We start from the raw sequence: 12,365 nt of genomic DNA on the forward strand, positions 1-12,365 counted from the left end.
GGCTATGCTGGGCCGTCCGTTTTATGCTGCCTCTCTTTTTTCCTAGTCCAGCCCATTTAACATGAAAGTAAGGATTACGAAAACATTATTGCTATATGTTGAGATATGTGTCGAATATGTGTACGGGTAGGGTTATAGTTGGACTTGGAATTAGCGGAGGGTTAGGTGTTGGAGTCGAACACGTGTAACCCTGGCCTAATATATAAAGGCACCGCGGGATATCCCAAAGAGATCATGACAACATAATAGCAATGGGCTCGCAGTGGGAACCGGCACCCAGGGTGGCCGGTATTGCGGTATTATGGGGGGAGGAGCGCCCGTAGTCATGCCCCGGAGATGTAGGCTTCTGCCGAACCTCATTAACAAATATCGTGCCTCGGTGTCATCTTTGATCGTGCATCCGGATTTTGTACCAAGTGGTATCAGCAGCAAGGTTGGAGGATGCGGAACATCTTGTTGGAGGTGCGAGGATCATGATCGACGGGTGCCAGGAACCTCCGATTCGGCGCAACGTGGAGCATGGCGGTGATCGGAACTCCGATCGGTGGAGTCGGACACTTCAGGCGGCCTAAACCGTTCGATGGGCTGCAGTTGGCAAGGATCGACCAGGCGTGGTGATCGGGCCGACACAGTGGCCGGGAAGACGTCGCAGATCGAACGACGGCTTTGGTTTGCAATCAGACCGACGACCAGACGCAAGTGCGACCGGATAGATCGGGGCAGGATGCATCGCGGTATATAGCGGTTGATCGGTGTAGCACAGGACGGCATTGTGGCACGGTGGACGAGTTATGTCGACGATGCAATTGACCAGGGTGCAACACAGATTTGTGCATATAATTTGCACAAGGATGCGACTGTTACAAAATGCCGACGTCCGCAGCAGGTGACAGACACCGGAATTAACTCGTTGGACGAGGCTGCGACAGATGGATTGGAAGTCTGAGTCAAGGTCCTAGGACGGCAAAACAAAGAGCAAACGCGGCAGAGAAAAAAGAATCGCAAGCACGTAAGCAGGGCCAGCAGTACTACTCGGAACCCAAAGGAAGAAAAAGAAAAGAAAAGAAGAGGGCTGCTGCAGGCCATCACGTGTAGCTGACGAGTTCCAATTAGGGAAATGGGAGGCTACGTGATGTGTTCAGCTTGGCCAGGAAATTTTCCCGCTGGACTTCGGCTCGGATTCTAGTTTCAGAAGAGAAGGTACGGTGCTAGCTTGTGGCAGGTGTTTCAGCTGGCTGTAAGGCTGTGTATGCGCGTTTGGCGGAGGTGCTGAGGCACTCAGCTGGCCGACGGACTTGTAAGCGCAGAAGGCAGCAGGGCGTGCCGTGCTTGGCCAGGAGATTTGCAGCTGGCATCGGGTCCGATTCCAACAGGGAGAGGACAAGGAGGCTAGGTGCAGCGTCCGGTCAGGCGCGTGTGTTGCACGGGCAGAGGCCGACAGGAGCTTCGGTGCTGGGCTGAGGACGGATTCCAGGCCGACTTGTGCTAGGTGCAGGCGCTCGTGGTCGACGGTTTTATTTTTTTCTGCCAATTGCGGTGCAACAGGGGCAGACCGGAGCCCGAGTAGGACACGAAAAAGGAAGTGCAGGATGACTCAGATAAGTAATCCACGGAGCTGCTAAGCAAGCGTTGGGCAAAGCAAGGTACAGACCACGGAGAGCCAGCTGCAGGCTAGAGACAGAGGTCAAGTTCATTCGTTGCACAGATCATATTTTTTTCGAGCGTGGTGTTTCGCAGGAAGAAAAAAAAGGACTACGGAGGTGAAGGGATCTCAGGACTTTTTCTGGAGAGCAGGCTAGTGTTGATTTGTCAGGAGCTTTGGCAGGACGTTGGGTGCGTGCAGCATGGCTTCAGGCGACGAGAGACGACACGCGCATAAAGCTTGGAGTAGCCTGGAGCGAGTCGTGAGGATCGTGTATCTACAAGGCATCGAGCCATACACTTGGTATTAGGATGGCAGACGCAAGGTGGAGCACGGTTGCAGTCGGACAAGTTCGGCTAGGGTCAGACGACAATCTGACGGATCGACGGGGATGTCGGTCGAAACAGAAGACGGTGAAGATCGGCGACAATGACGTAGGACGTGAGGGCTGATGGTCTCCGAATTCTGTGGCATGGCAACACGTGGCGCATGCCTGAGGGGTGCGTGCTTCGACATGTAGTGTGCGGGTTGATTCAAGAAGGTGTACACACGGGAACTTGAAGTCGGCAAGGCGCAGGGTGGACTGATCATATACCAAGGAGTCATGTTGAAGGGGAGAAAGGATCCGACGAAAGATTCCACTCGGGCTGATGGGGAGGCTACGATGTAAGGTCGCGAAGAGTCGAAGCTTATATCAGCAGGGAAGGCGAGAGGCACGTGGATCCAGGCTAGAGCTCAGGGCCTGGAAGGAGGCGTGGAACTCGGCATCGGTCGGGTATGACTGATGGATCTGCAGTGGGGTCCGAGATGGTGTGGGTTAGCTACGCGGTAGATCTTGGCCAAGATTGCGGATGCTCGACGCGGTAATAGCGGCGAGGTGTGCGCTAAACACGGGACACAGCAACAGACCAGGGCATATGCGGTCAAACAGTGGTTTGACATGTGTGCAGGGGTGCTGAAGCAGTGTTGGCGAGTACCAGGTTCAAGTTGGTGATTGGGTCTATCAGGACGGTCTGAAGTGATGGACAAGAGTCAGCCATGGGGAATCTGAGAAAGTGTGTTTGGAAAGTCCGGATTGTCAAAGGCTTAGAGAGCACATGGCCGTATATTCTGTGACGTTCGGTGCACATGGCAAAGTGCAGGTGACGGTATGCAGTAGGAGCCGGAGTGTTGTAGCTGTGTGTAGAAGACTATCCAGAAAAAAGGATGAGACAACCGTGAATTTGACTCAAGGTGACTCAAGGGTGACGGCGAAATTCCTTCAAATTTCATGCGGGCAGTCAACGATAGCGAGGATGATGAATTCGGGTAACTCTTATGTGTGGCACCTAACATGTGAGTTGTTCGACTTTCACATAGATCAAGGAAGAAGCAACCAGGGTGACGATACATCGGTGTTGTCGAATATGGTGACTTCATGATCGGTGTGTGATGGCGTTGAACGGATACTCCGGGAAGTTAGGAACACAAGGCGGGAGTGTGGAGGAACTTATTTTTCGCGGGAGCATTGACTGTTAATGAAAAGGAAGGGACTACGGTTGCAGGTGGAGTCATGTGATGTCAAGGAAGTAGCAGTGGAGCTCATGATTGATGTTTCAAGTCCAAGGTACACGGAGGTTCGTGCATGACGGCTTCAAGGTGGCGAGGGACATATTCGCCAAGGTGAAGTTTGTTGAGATATATGTCGAATATGTGTACGAGTAGGGTTACGGTTGGACTTGGAATTAGCAGAGGGTTAGGTGTTGGAGTCGAACACGTGTAACCTGGGTCTAATATATAAAGGCACCGTGGGGTAGCCCAAAGAGATCATGACAACATAATAGCAATAGGCTCGCAGGGGGAACCAGCGGCACCCAGGGTGGCCGGTGTTGCGGTATTATGCATCCGTAGTCATGCCCCGGGGATGTAGGCTCGGCCGTATCTCGTTAACAAATATCGTGCCTCGGTGTCATCTTTGATCGTGCATCCGGTTTTTGTAACACTATATTTTAAATTCAGCTTCAAAATTTATTTGTTTCCTCTCACAACCAATATTCCTCGTTGCCGTCAACCCGTCACAACGTTTGCATCTTGAGATGGTCCAACACGAGCTGATCGAGTTGGCACCCTAACAAGCTCATTTGTCACACAATGCTTATCAAAGTAATGGCCATCTTCTTCTCATCTTGAAGTGGAGCATTCCTAAACAGCAGCACATCAGTTTGACATTCCATAGGTTTTGGAAAAATCACAAGGAATGGAAATGAGATGAAAAAGAGAATACATTTATCTCACTTTCCCACCGGTCGTTGCTAGCCGCAATGGTATGGGTGTTGGGATCTCTTCCTAAACCAGATGCATGTTGGGTCAATTGTTTCCATGTATTGTAATCCCTTTTTAGTGTCTCACATCTACTTTTCATTTGTTTGCGGTCATAGTTTCCTTCGTACGCTGGTTGAACTTGGATATCAAATTGGCATACCCAACGGCATTCAAACAAAGAGTTGGACGGTTATTAGTTTTCATTTCTTCGATGCACACGTCAAGAAAAACTCTATGAGCTACAAGATCCCATATAGCTTCCATTTCCCATTTAGTTCCATTCCTTGCTGCCTTACAACCACAACAAAATCTACTCATATATCATTTGCATAATAAGCAAAATGACCAAAATCAGTAGCCAAAATCTCTTTATGCAACATGCAAAACAATACACAAGCAAATCCATAAAATGCAAAACAATACACAAGCAAATCCAGCATTTATCCATACATCCACCATTCACACCAACCATTAGCCAAAGAAAAGGTTGATTTGCTCACCTTTCTTGTGGGTCGGCGAGGTCAGTCCTACGAGGCAGTAAGGGCCGGCGACGGACTCCAAGAAGAACCGGCGAGGAGCTCCTGGTCTTGGGGCGACGAGATCCAGCCAAGAGAGGGCATCGTTTGCAAGGGAGATGCGGAAGCTGCAGGGTGGCGGCCGGCGGTTCCGAGGGAGGAGGTGGGGCGGCGGCATCACGGAAGAGGAGGACGAGCGCTAGGGGGTCAGGTTTTTTTTCCGGCGGAACTCGGCAGTGGCATTTTCAGTCTAATATCAGTTCGCCATGGGGGTAAAATGGATTTGTGCTCACAGAGAAGTCCAGGAAACTGACCAGTTTCTCCCCACGGCCTAATTTGCACTACGTTTTGGAGAGGCTTCTAGAAAGAGCCGGGTAGAAGTTTTGCCTTCTTTTGGCCTTCAGCTACCTGGTGCCTAGAAGCCCAAAAGAAGGGGGGCCTAAGATAGAATCCAATGAATTATCAGTATCATCTATTGTTAGTGGATGACATGGACATTTTAACCAATAAGCTATTGGAGATATCCTTAGCATGTCATATCAAGTGAGACACTGCGAAGTGATTGCGTCATAGGGTTGTGGAAGATGAGGGGGGTGAATTCATAATTCTACACGTGACTTAGCTTGTTAATTCATGAAATCAAATCAATGTGTCGTCGAGCATTGCCCAAGAAATCAATGTGTCATCAAGCATTTCACGGGCTATTTAAAATCATTGGTTGGCTATACTTAAAAACAGGAAATAGCTAAATGTAGTTAATGCTTGAATAATTTGGGGTTGATGTTGTCTATTCATGTTTGAGTCATTAGATCTAACTAAATACAAAAGATAAATATAAATATCAATATTTATACGATTCATAAGATCGTTTGTATGAAAACCTTATTCGTGTTTTTATTGTTATATAAATAAAATATAGTCAGAGATATTTATGTGTGAAATCAACATGTGTCATTAAGCATTGGTTTACTAGATTTAAAAATTGAAAACAATAGTTAATACTCCCTCGGATCCGTAACAATTGCCTGAGACTTAGTACAACTTTGTACTAACTTTGTAATAAATCTAAGACACTTATTATGGATCGGATGGTGTACATGATTGATTTGGCAATAGGGTTTCATTTTCTCGTTTTGTGAACCCTTATGTCCATTGTAACAGGTAATATAAACCAAAGTGGTCCGTTTGGGTCGCGGGCCGGACGCAAATCGCGTTCGTGCCGGGCCTTGGTCCGTCTGGGTCGCCCACCTCCCCAACGCTGCTATTCATTTCGGGCGACCCATAATTGGCACCCGAATTCAAATGCCACCCCTGTGCGCAGCTGATCCCTATTATTTTCCCACCGGCAACAATTGCGGCCAATCCATGGCCAAATTAGCAAGCAAATCAACATTTGAATGTTTAGACCTAACCGGCAGACAAACATAGTTCGTTAAAACAAAAAAATCCCGGATTTGGCACGAAATGAGGGCGATCAACTAGATGGCGAGGCTGCATCTCGATCCTGCGAGGGCGCATCTCGGTCTTGTATCATCTTCCTCCTGGCGTCGAACCAAGATCGCCTCTCTGGGTCTAGGAGGCTCAAGTCGGCGGTCATGATCCTTGTCTCCTCGACGAGCATAGCGGCCTCGGCTTCCTTGATCCTTGCCGCCGCATTGGCCTCCTCGATGGCGAGGTAGTTGTTCATTTGTTCCTCCTTTTGTTGGAACTTCTCCCTCCTCGCCTCCTCGTAGGCCAGAATCTTCTTGATCGTGTCTTTGAATGCGAGGTTGGAGTCGTCACGCTGGGCATCACCCTTGGAGTTGGTCCTTTCCCTCGGCCGGACCGCACGTGATGCTGCCTCGCTGTGGCCAGATGCCTCAAGGTCGATGCTGCTGGCTTCCCGCTTCTTCCCATTCGTGGAGACATAGAGCTCCTGCCAAGGATCATAACCAGCCTCTCCAGCCTCCAACCTCGCATAACCTGTCTTCTCAGCAGCAACATTCATTGGACGTCTGACAGCCGATTTCTTCTCACGCAGCATCTGCTTTTCAATGGCTTCTTTCTTCTCAAGCACTTGCTGCCGGGTTGGTATGCGCACACCATTCTTTTCAGCGTCTTGCAGCCACTCCTTGAACTCTTCTTCAAGAACAGGGGAGTCAGACACCTGGGTCATCTGCCACCGAGCAGCATTAGCTTCATTATCCCACACAGCATTGAGATACTTGCATGTTGTGTAGCTGCCCAGCTTGTATTGCCGATCTGGGTCGCTGGCGTCCACGTTCCTAACTGTGCATAGCCTGTACTTGGGGCCTGATTTTGTCTTCCCAATGCCAATCCGCACAAAGCACCCAGATACCAGGTCCTCAAAGAAGGGCTCCATGAACCATCTCACCAGCTTTGTCCTCCGAAGGGTTATACTCTTGATGTCGTCGAACTTGAGAGGGACAAGCCTACTCGGCGATTCATCAAACTCATCCTCCCGGGCATCATCAGCAATGCCCCCATGGTCATTCATCCTCCCCCTGTTGTCTCCATCATTGCTACCATCGCTCGGGGGGCTTCCAGCCCTACGCATGGTCGGTGAGCCCGTCTTGGTAACCAGATCGTCCAGGTTGGGATCCGGCATCTCGCCGAGGTCGCTCCTCCTCCTCGCTCAACAACCCCTGCACGAACAAATCCAGAAAATTGATGGTAAATCAACTGATGTGAGAACTCCAGAGGGTAGAAAAGTGGATGGATTGGAGGGGGAGAAAGATCTGGGTCACCTTGGAGCTTCGACGAAACGAAGAACGGGTGTGGCGGCGGAGAGGGTTCGATGGTAGACAACCGTCGAGAACGAGATGGGAAGACGAAAAGGAAGCTCTCCTCTCTGTTGTTGGGCTTTGCGGAACCTAAGAACTCGACTGGCCCCGTTTTATGCTGCCTCTTTATTTTTCTTGTTCCAGCCCATGTAACTTAATTAGGAATATATTTATTAGGGGGTTTTATTATGTTAAAAAAAAGTATACTCCGATCCACTTTCAACTAACAGGAGAGGATATTTCCTAAAAAAACAGGAGAGTATGCCAAAAACAAAAATTTCTTAAGTGGATTTGATCGTTCTTCCGTGGCTTCATTAGAGTCCTGGTCGGAGCTAGCGAGAGAGATAACTCCTGACAACAACACACACATAGATCCGTCTATCAGCATGCCCGTGTATTTAGAATGTTCATCGTTCTCGTCTTAGGACACAACCTATGATGAGGTCCACGTCATTTCGGTTGGTAATGGCTGAGTTGTGTCTTGTGTGACCGAATCACAAGGACATCATGACTTTAATCTCATAGATGCATCTCTTATTGAAACTCATATGTTGCTGACGTGCCCCAGATCGAACACTCCGTGCATTAGATCTCATGGTGCGTCAATAGATTAAGGCCTATGCGGCTCCACTACTACAGAAACGCTTATTAGTGTCGGTCGAAAAAGTCCATCACTAACGGGCGGGTCGCCCGTCAGTAACTTCTTGCCAGTGATGTGGGTAGCATCACTGGCGGGCAACCGTTATACATCAGTAACGGGCAACAACACCACAACCGACACTAAAAACTTTTTCACGATTTTTAAAAAAAAGCACCCACTTTCGCAGGCACCCCACCCGTTCCAATCGCCAGCCGGAACGAGAATTCATAGAATGAAAAAAGTAACCGTTCCCGTCGCCAGAATGAGAATTCATACGATCAAAAAAATCACAGAAGCATTACAGATCCAAACTAATGAAAATGAACCTAAAACTAAAACCGATCCGACCACGACGAGCTCCTCCTCCTCTCCTCTCCAACGACGACGAGCTCCTCCTCCTCTCCTCTCCTCTGCTCTCCGACGAGCTCCTCCTCTCAGAGAAAACCAAATAGAAAGCGAGTTAGAGGGAGAAATCCGAGAGAGGGAGAGAGAAATCTGAGAGAGGGACAGATTAACCGAGAGAGGGAGAGGGGGAACCGGTGGCTCGCGTGGTTGGGGGAACCGGATCCGGCGGAGATGGCCACCACGTCACCTGCGAGGGAGAGAGTTAGAGAGGGAAAGTTAGAGAGAAGGAGAGAGGAAGAGAGAACTTACCGCGAGAGGTGGCTGCCGGATCCGCTAGTGTAGGTGGTGTGGCGGCCGATGGTGCCCTCCTCGGATCCATGGCGCAGGGAGGCGGATCTGGTGGTGCCTCCTCGGATCCATGGCGCACGGAGGCGGATCCGGTGATGCCCTCCTCGGATCCATGGTCAGCGTGATGTAGGATGGCAGGGGAGGAGAGACGAGGGAGAGGAGGGAGTTCGCTGTTTGGGTGAGTGGGGAGGCCACGAGGGAGTTCGGGAGAGAAAGGAAGGATAGAGAAGGGAGGCGCCAGGGGGAGAATTGGGTGGGGATTAGGGCGCTCGCGGCCAGTGGAGAAGAAGAGAAGGGGGGAGGCGCTCGGGCCAGTGGAGAAGAGAAGGGGGAGGAGGGGCGCTCGGAGCAGAGAGAGAGAGAGAGAGAGGCGGCTGAGAGGAGGAGGGGAATGAAGTCTAGTGTTTGGGGGAGTTGCTTATATAGAATGGACAGTTTGGGCCGCAAATGGGTTGGGCCCAAGCCGCGCAAGTGGTCATCAGTGGCGGGCACAGATGTAAAGCCCGCCACTGATGTGCGTTTTTGTGATTTTTACAATTTTTCATATGTGACCGTTAGTGGCGGGCTTTCCGTGCCAGTTACTGATGAGGGTTCATCAGTGACGGGGGCGAGAGGCCCGTTACTCATGATGGTTCATCAGTGATGACCTTCATCAGTGATGACCTTCATCCGTGATGGGCTTGTCACGCCCGCCACCGCAGCTTGGCTGCTGCATCGATTTGCTCCTGCGATGTTAGGGAAATCTTGTATTATTTGTGACCTAGATCTTTGCATGTTAGATCAAACACAAGGAGACTTGGATATTATTGGTGCCCTTTTGGATCATGAGAAACACAACCTAAATCTTGCATTTGCGGCACCGGATCAAGGGGGTCATCGCTTGGATATCTTTGATGCGTTGGAAGATCTAGGACATATACTCCATATGTTTTGGGCAGAGCTATCTGGCGGTCATGTGCCCCGGGCGGTCAAATTACCAGTGAAGGAGCTAAGCCGCCACCGTTGACCCGCCGGCCAGGGCTGGCTCAAACAGGGGTCTCCCGCCACCTGCGGCCGGTACGCTCCCGTGACGCCTCACCGCCCCGCCATGCTCCAGCCGCCCTTGCCGCCGGTCCGCCACCACACCGGCCATCCATCTAAGCCTGGGAACGTCGTCATCTTCTCCGACGCCGGCCAGCCCCCTTCCCCCTAACCCTAAGTCAAATTCTTGGGGCTTACCTCTTTCTTCCATCACCTCCTCGCCTCCACCATCGTCGCCGCGCAGCAGCGTCGCCATCTCTAGCTTGGTCTTGATTCACCCGTGCCATCGCCGTGGCGCCACCGGCTTCGGTTCGTTGCACCTGCCACTCGGGAGTGTGAGGGAAGGAGAAGCGTTAGGAGGAGGAAAGAATGAAGGGTTAAAGAAAGAGAGAGAATAAGGAAGGAGTGGGGCCCACACCAGATTTTTCGCGTGAAAAATCAACCGCCTGGCACGATTAGGCACGAGAGAGGGATCTAGATACGTTTTAATAGATCTCACAACATATAAACATATATTCAGGCCAGGAGTGGCCTCGGGAGCTCATCCCCCCCCCCCCTCCCTACTGCTACAGCACCGAGCTCCCCCTTTGCTGCCTCCTCTCCTCCTCCTCACCGGCGGCCTGGCCAGCCGGAGAGGGAGGGGAGTGGAGGTTGGGTCGGCCCTTGTGCTTGTTATGTATATTATCCTTGTAGTCTTAGGGACTTGTCGTTGTGGACCGATTCTGGTGGAGAAGGGAGAAGAGGCCTCGGCGGAATCTCAGAAGAAACTTTCGAGTTGCCGCAGCCTTGGCCGGATTTCTCGGCTTGGGTTGCTGGAATTCGGTTTCATCCTATGACCCCCCCCCCCCCCCCCCTAAATAAAAGCCTCCACTCAGATCTGGCTGTCCTTGTTTTGCTTGCCATAATCTCCGGCGTCAGATCTGCAGTTGCCTCTATTTTCTTCTTTGTTCCCTGCATGTTTGATCTGCTGGATACTTTCCATAAAAATCTTCCTCCCCGAAGATCTTGAGGTGATCTTACCGACATCATCTCCTTGGAGTTCATGCGGGCTGGTTGGAGTGCGGGGCATGAAATCTTTCTGAATCCCATGGTCCCTTCTCTTCTGTGCTCCGGTGATGTTCTTCCTATTCACCTCATATGGATCGGAGCAGGACCAGCCTTGGCCATCAGATCCATTCCTTGGTTGGCACTTGCTCCCCTCAACCTCCCCTTCAGAGGCCCGCCAGGCGGTTCCGGGAGAAGGCTCTTGTTGTGTGGAAAAGATGGCCTTGCATTGTTCTTCGGCCGGAGGTTGTTGCCCATTCTAGGGGCGTTGTTTCTTGCCCTGTCTCGGGCCCTTAGCGGTGGACGAAGCAAGAGCTCATCCAAGATCATTGGCTTTGCCTGCCCCTCCTTCCTTCGAGTTCTTCGGAGGCCGTTCGTTCCAATGGTTCTCCTGCTCGCTGGTGGCGACCGACGGCATGCCCTGCTCTTCAGAGGTGCAAGTCTTGGTCTGTGAAAGGACGAAGAAAACTAGGACATGTGTTAGCCCGATTGTTAGTGTTGGACGCGTGTTAGTTGCTTTGCCTGGGAGCAAGATGCATGTTCTCGGACTCGGATGTAAGTTTTCCATTTATTTGAGTCCTTCTGTGACTCGGGCTGTAATCCGTGAGTCCTATGGACCCACTTGTGCGACGCCTGGATCTCATGGCGATAGTAGAGTCTGATTTCACTTTTTTTTTACCAAGAGTCTGATTTTTTTTTGAGGACGCAACGGTCGATCCCCGCGATTCGATTAGAAGAATAGAGTTGGCCCAGTTTATGAGGGAAACCGGGCCCAAAAACCGATACAAATGCACGGCTTATTCAAGGAAAGCCGTGCGGAAAACCCTAACAAAGAGCATACACAGGAACCGAAAAAACAAGCCGCTACCGCAAAGACGAAGACCTCCTTCGCTCCAACGACGCCGAACAGGGAACGGCTCCTTGCGCCAGAAGAAGGTAGGCAGAGTGGGTCTTCTTCGACGACTGGAGCCAGAAGAGGTTGCCCCGACGGGAACGGCTCGCGCATCGGCAAGCCCGTGTAGCACGGAGTTGTCCTCCCTGGCCAGGACCAGAGCAAGCAAACTCCGCCGCCAAACAAGGTCTCCAAAGGCAATGCCTCCAAGAAGGGCGCGGCGTCCGAGGACGTCGCCGTTACCCGACCCGGAAACCGGATCAGAGCTTTCGCTCGAAGTCACCTCGTTTGCGAAGGGTGGTAAGTGGCGGAGCTGCGCAACGACGCCTTCAAGAAGGAAGCGACGTCCGAGGACGCCGTCGTCGTCGGCACCGACCACGTCGATGCAGGGTTTTCCCCCGCAGCCGCCAAAACCACCATGGACAGGAGCGAATAGCCGAGTCTGACCAGAGGCCACCTCACTACCGCGAGCGCCGGCGAACCTCGCCGAACGCCACGCGCCAAACCACCACCGGACACCGGCCAGGGCGCCGCAACTGTCGCACGCACCGGATCAGACCACGCCATCCTGGCCACACAATCAGTGGAACAGGGCAGCATGGCCAGGCCCGTCAGGCCCAGATCGGGTCCGCAACGAACCACCTCGCCAGGACGCTCCCGCGCCAGATCCGTCCACGCAGACCGCAGAGAGCGCCGCCATGGACGGATCCGGCCAAACAGGCGAAGGAACCAGCGCCTCCGCCACCGGAGAGCGCAAATCGGGCGCCCCGGCCCTGATGCCCCGCCGCAGGAGAGGGGCCCACACCGGATCTTGCCGCCCCCTCCATGGATCCGG

General features: G+C 51.9%; 1 protein-coding gene across 1 annotated transcript; it reads right to left on the minus strand.

Moving 5' to 3' along the window:
* Positions 1–5,832: 5,832 nt before the first annotated feature.
* Positions 5,833–7,357, minus strand: LOC104584385 (protein RTF1 homolog). Its single transcript, XM_010238904.3, has 2 exons — positions 7,206–7,357; positions 5,833–7,103 (listed from the first exon to the last, which is right to left on the minus strand). The coding sequence occupies exon 2, from the start codon at positions 7,064–7,066 to the stop codon at positions 5,933–5,935; it is 1,134 nt and encodes a 377-aa protein (XP_010237206.1). The 5' UTR covers positions 7,067–7,103; positions 7,206–7,357; the 3' UTR covers positions 5,833–5,932.
* Positions 7,358–12,365: the final 5,008 nt, after the last annotated feature.

The sequence above is a fragment of the Brachypodium distachyon genome, chromosome 4 (assembly GCF_000005505.3).
Source record: "Brachypodium distachyon strain Bd21 chromosome 4, Brachypodium_distachyon_v3.0, whole genome shotgun sequence".
NCBI lineage: Eukaryota > Viridiplantae > Streptophyta > Magnoliopsida > Poales > Poaceae > Brachypodium > Brachypodium distachyon.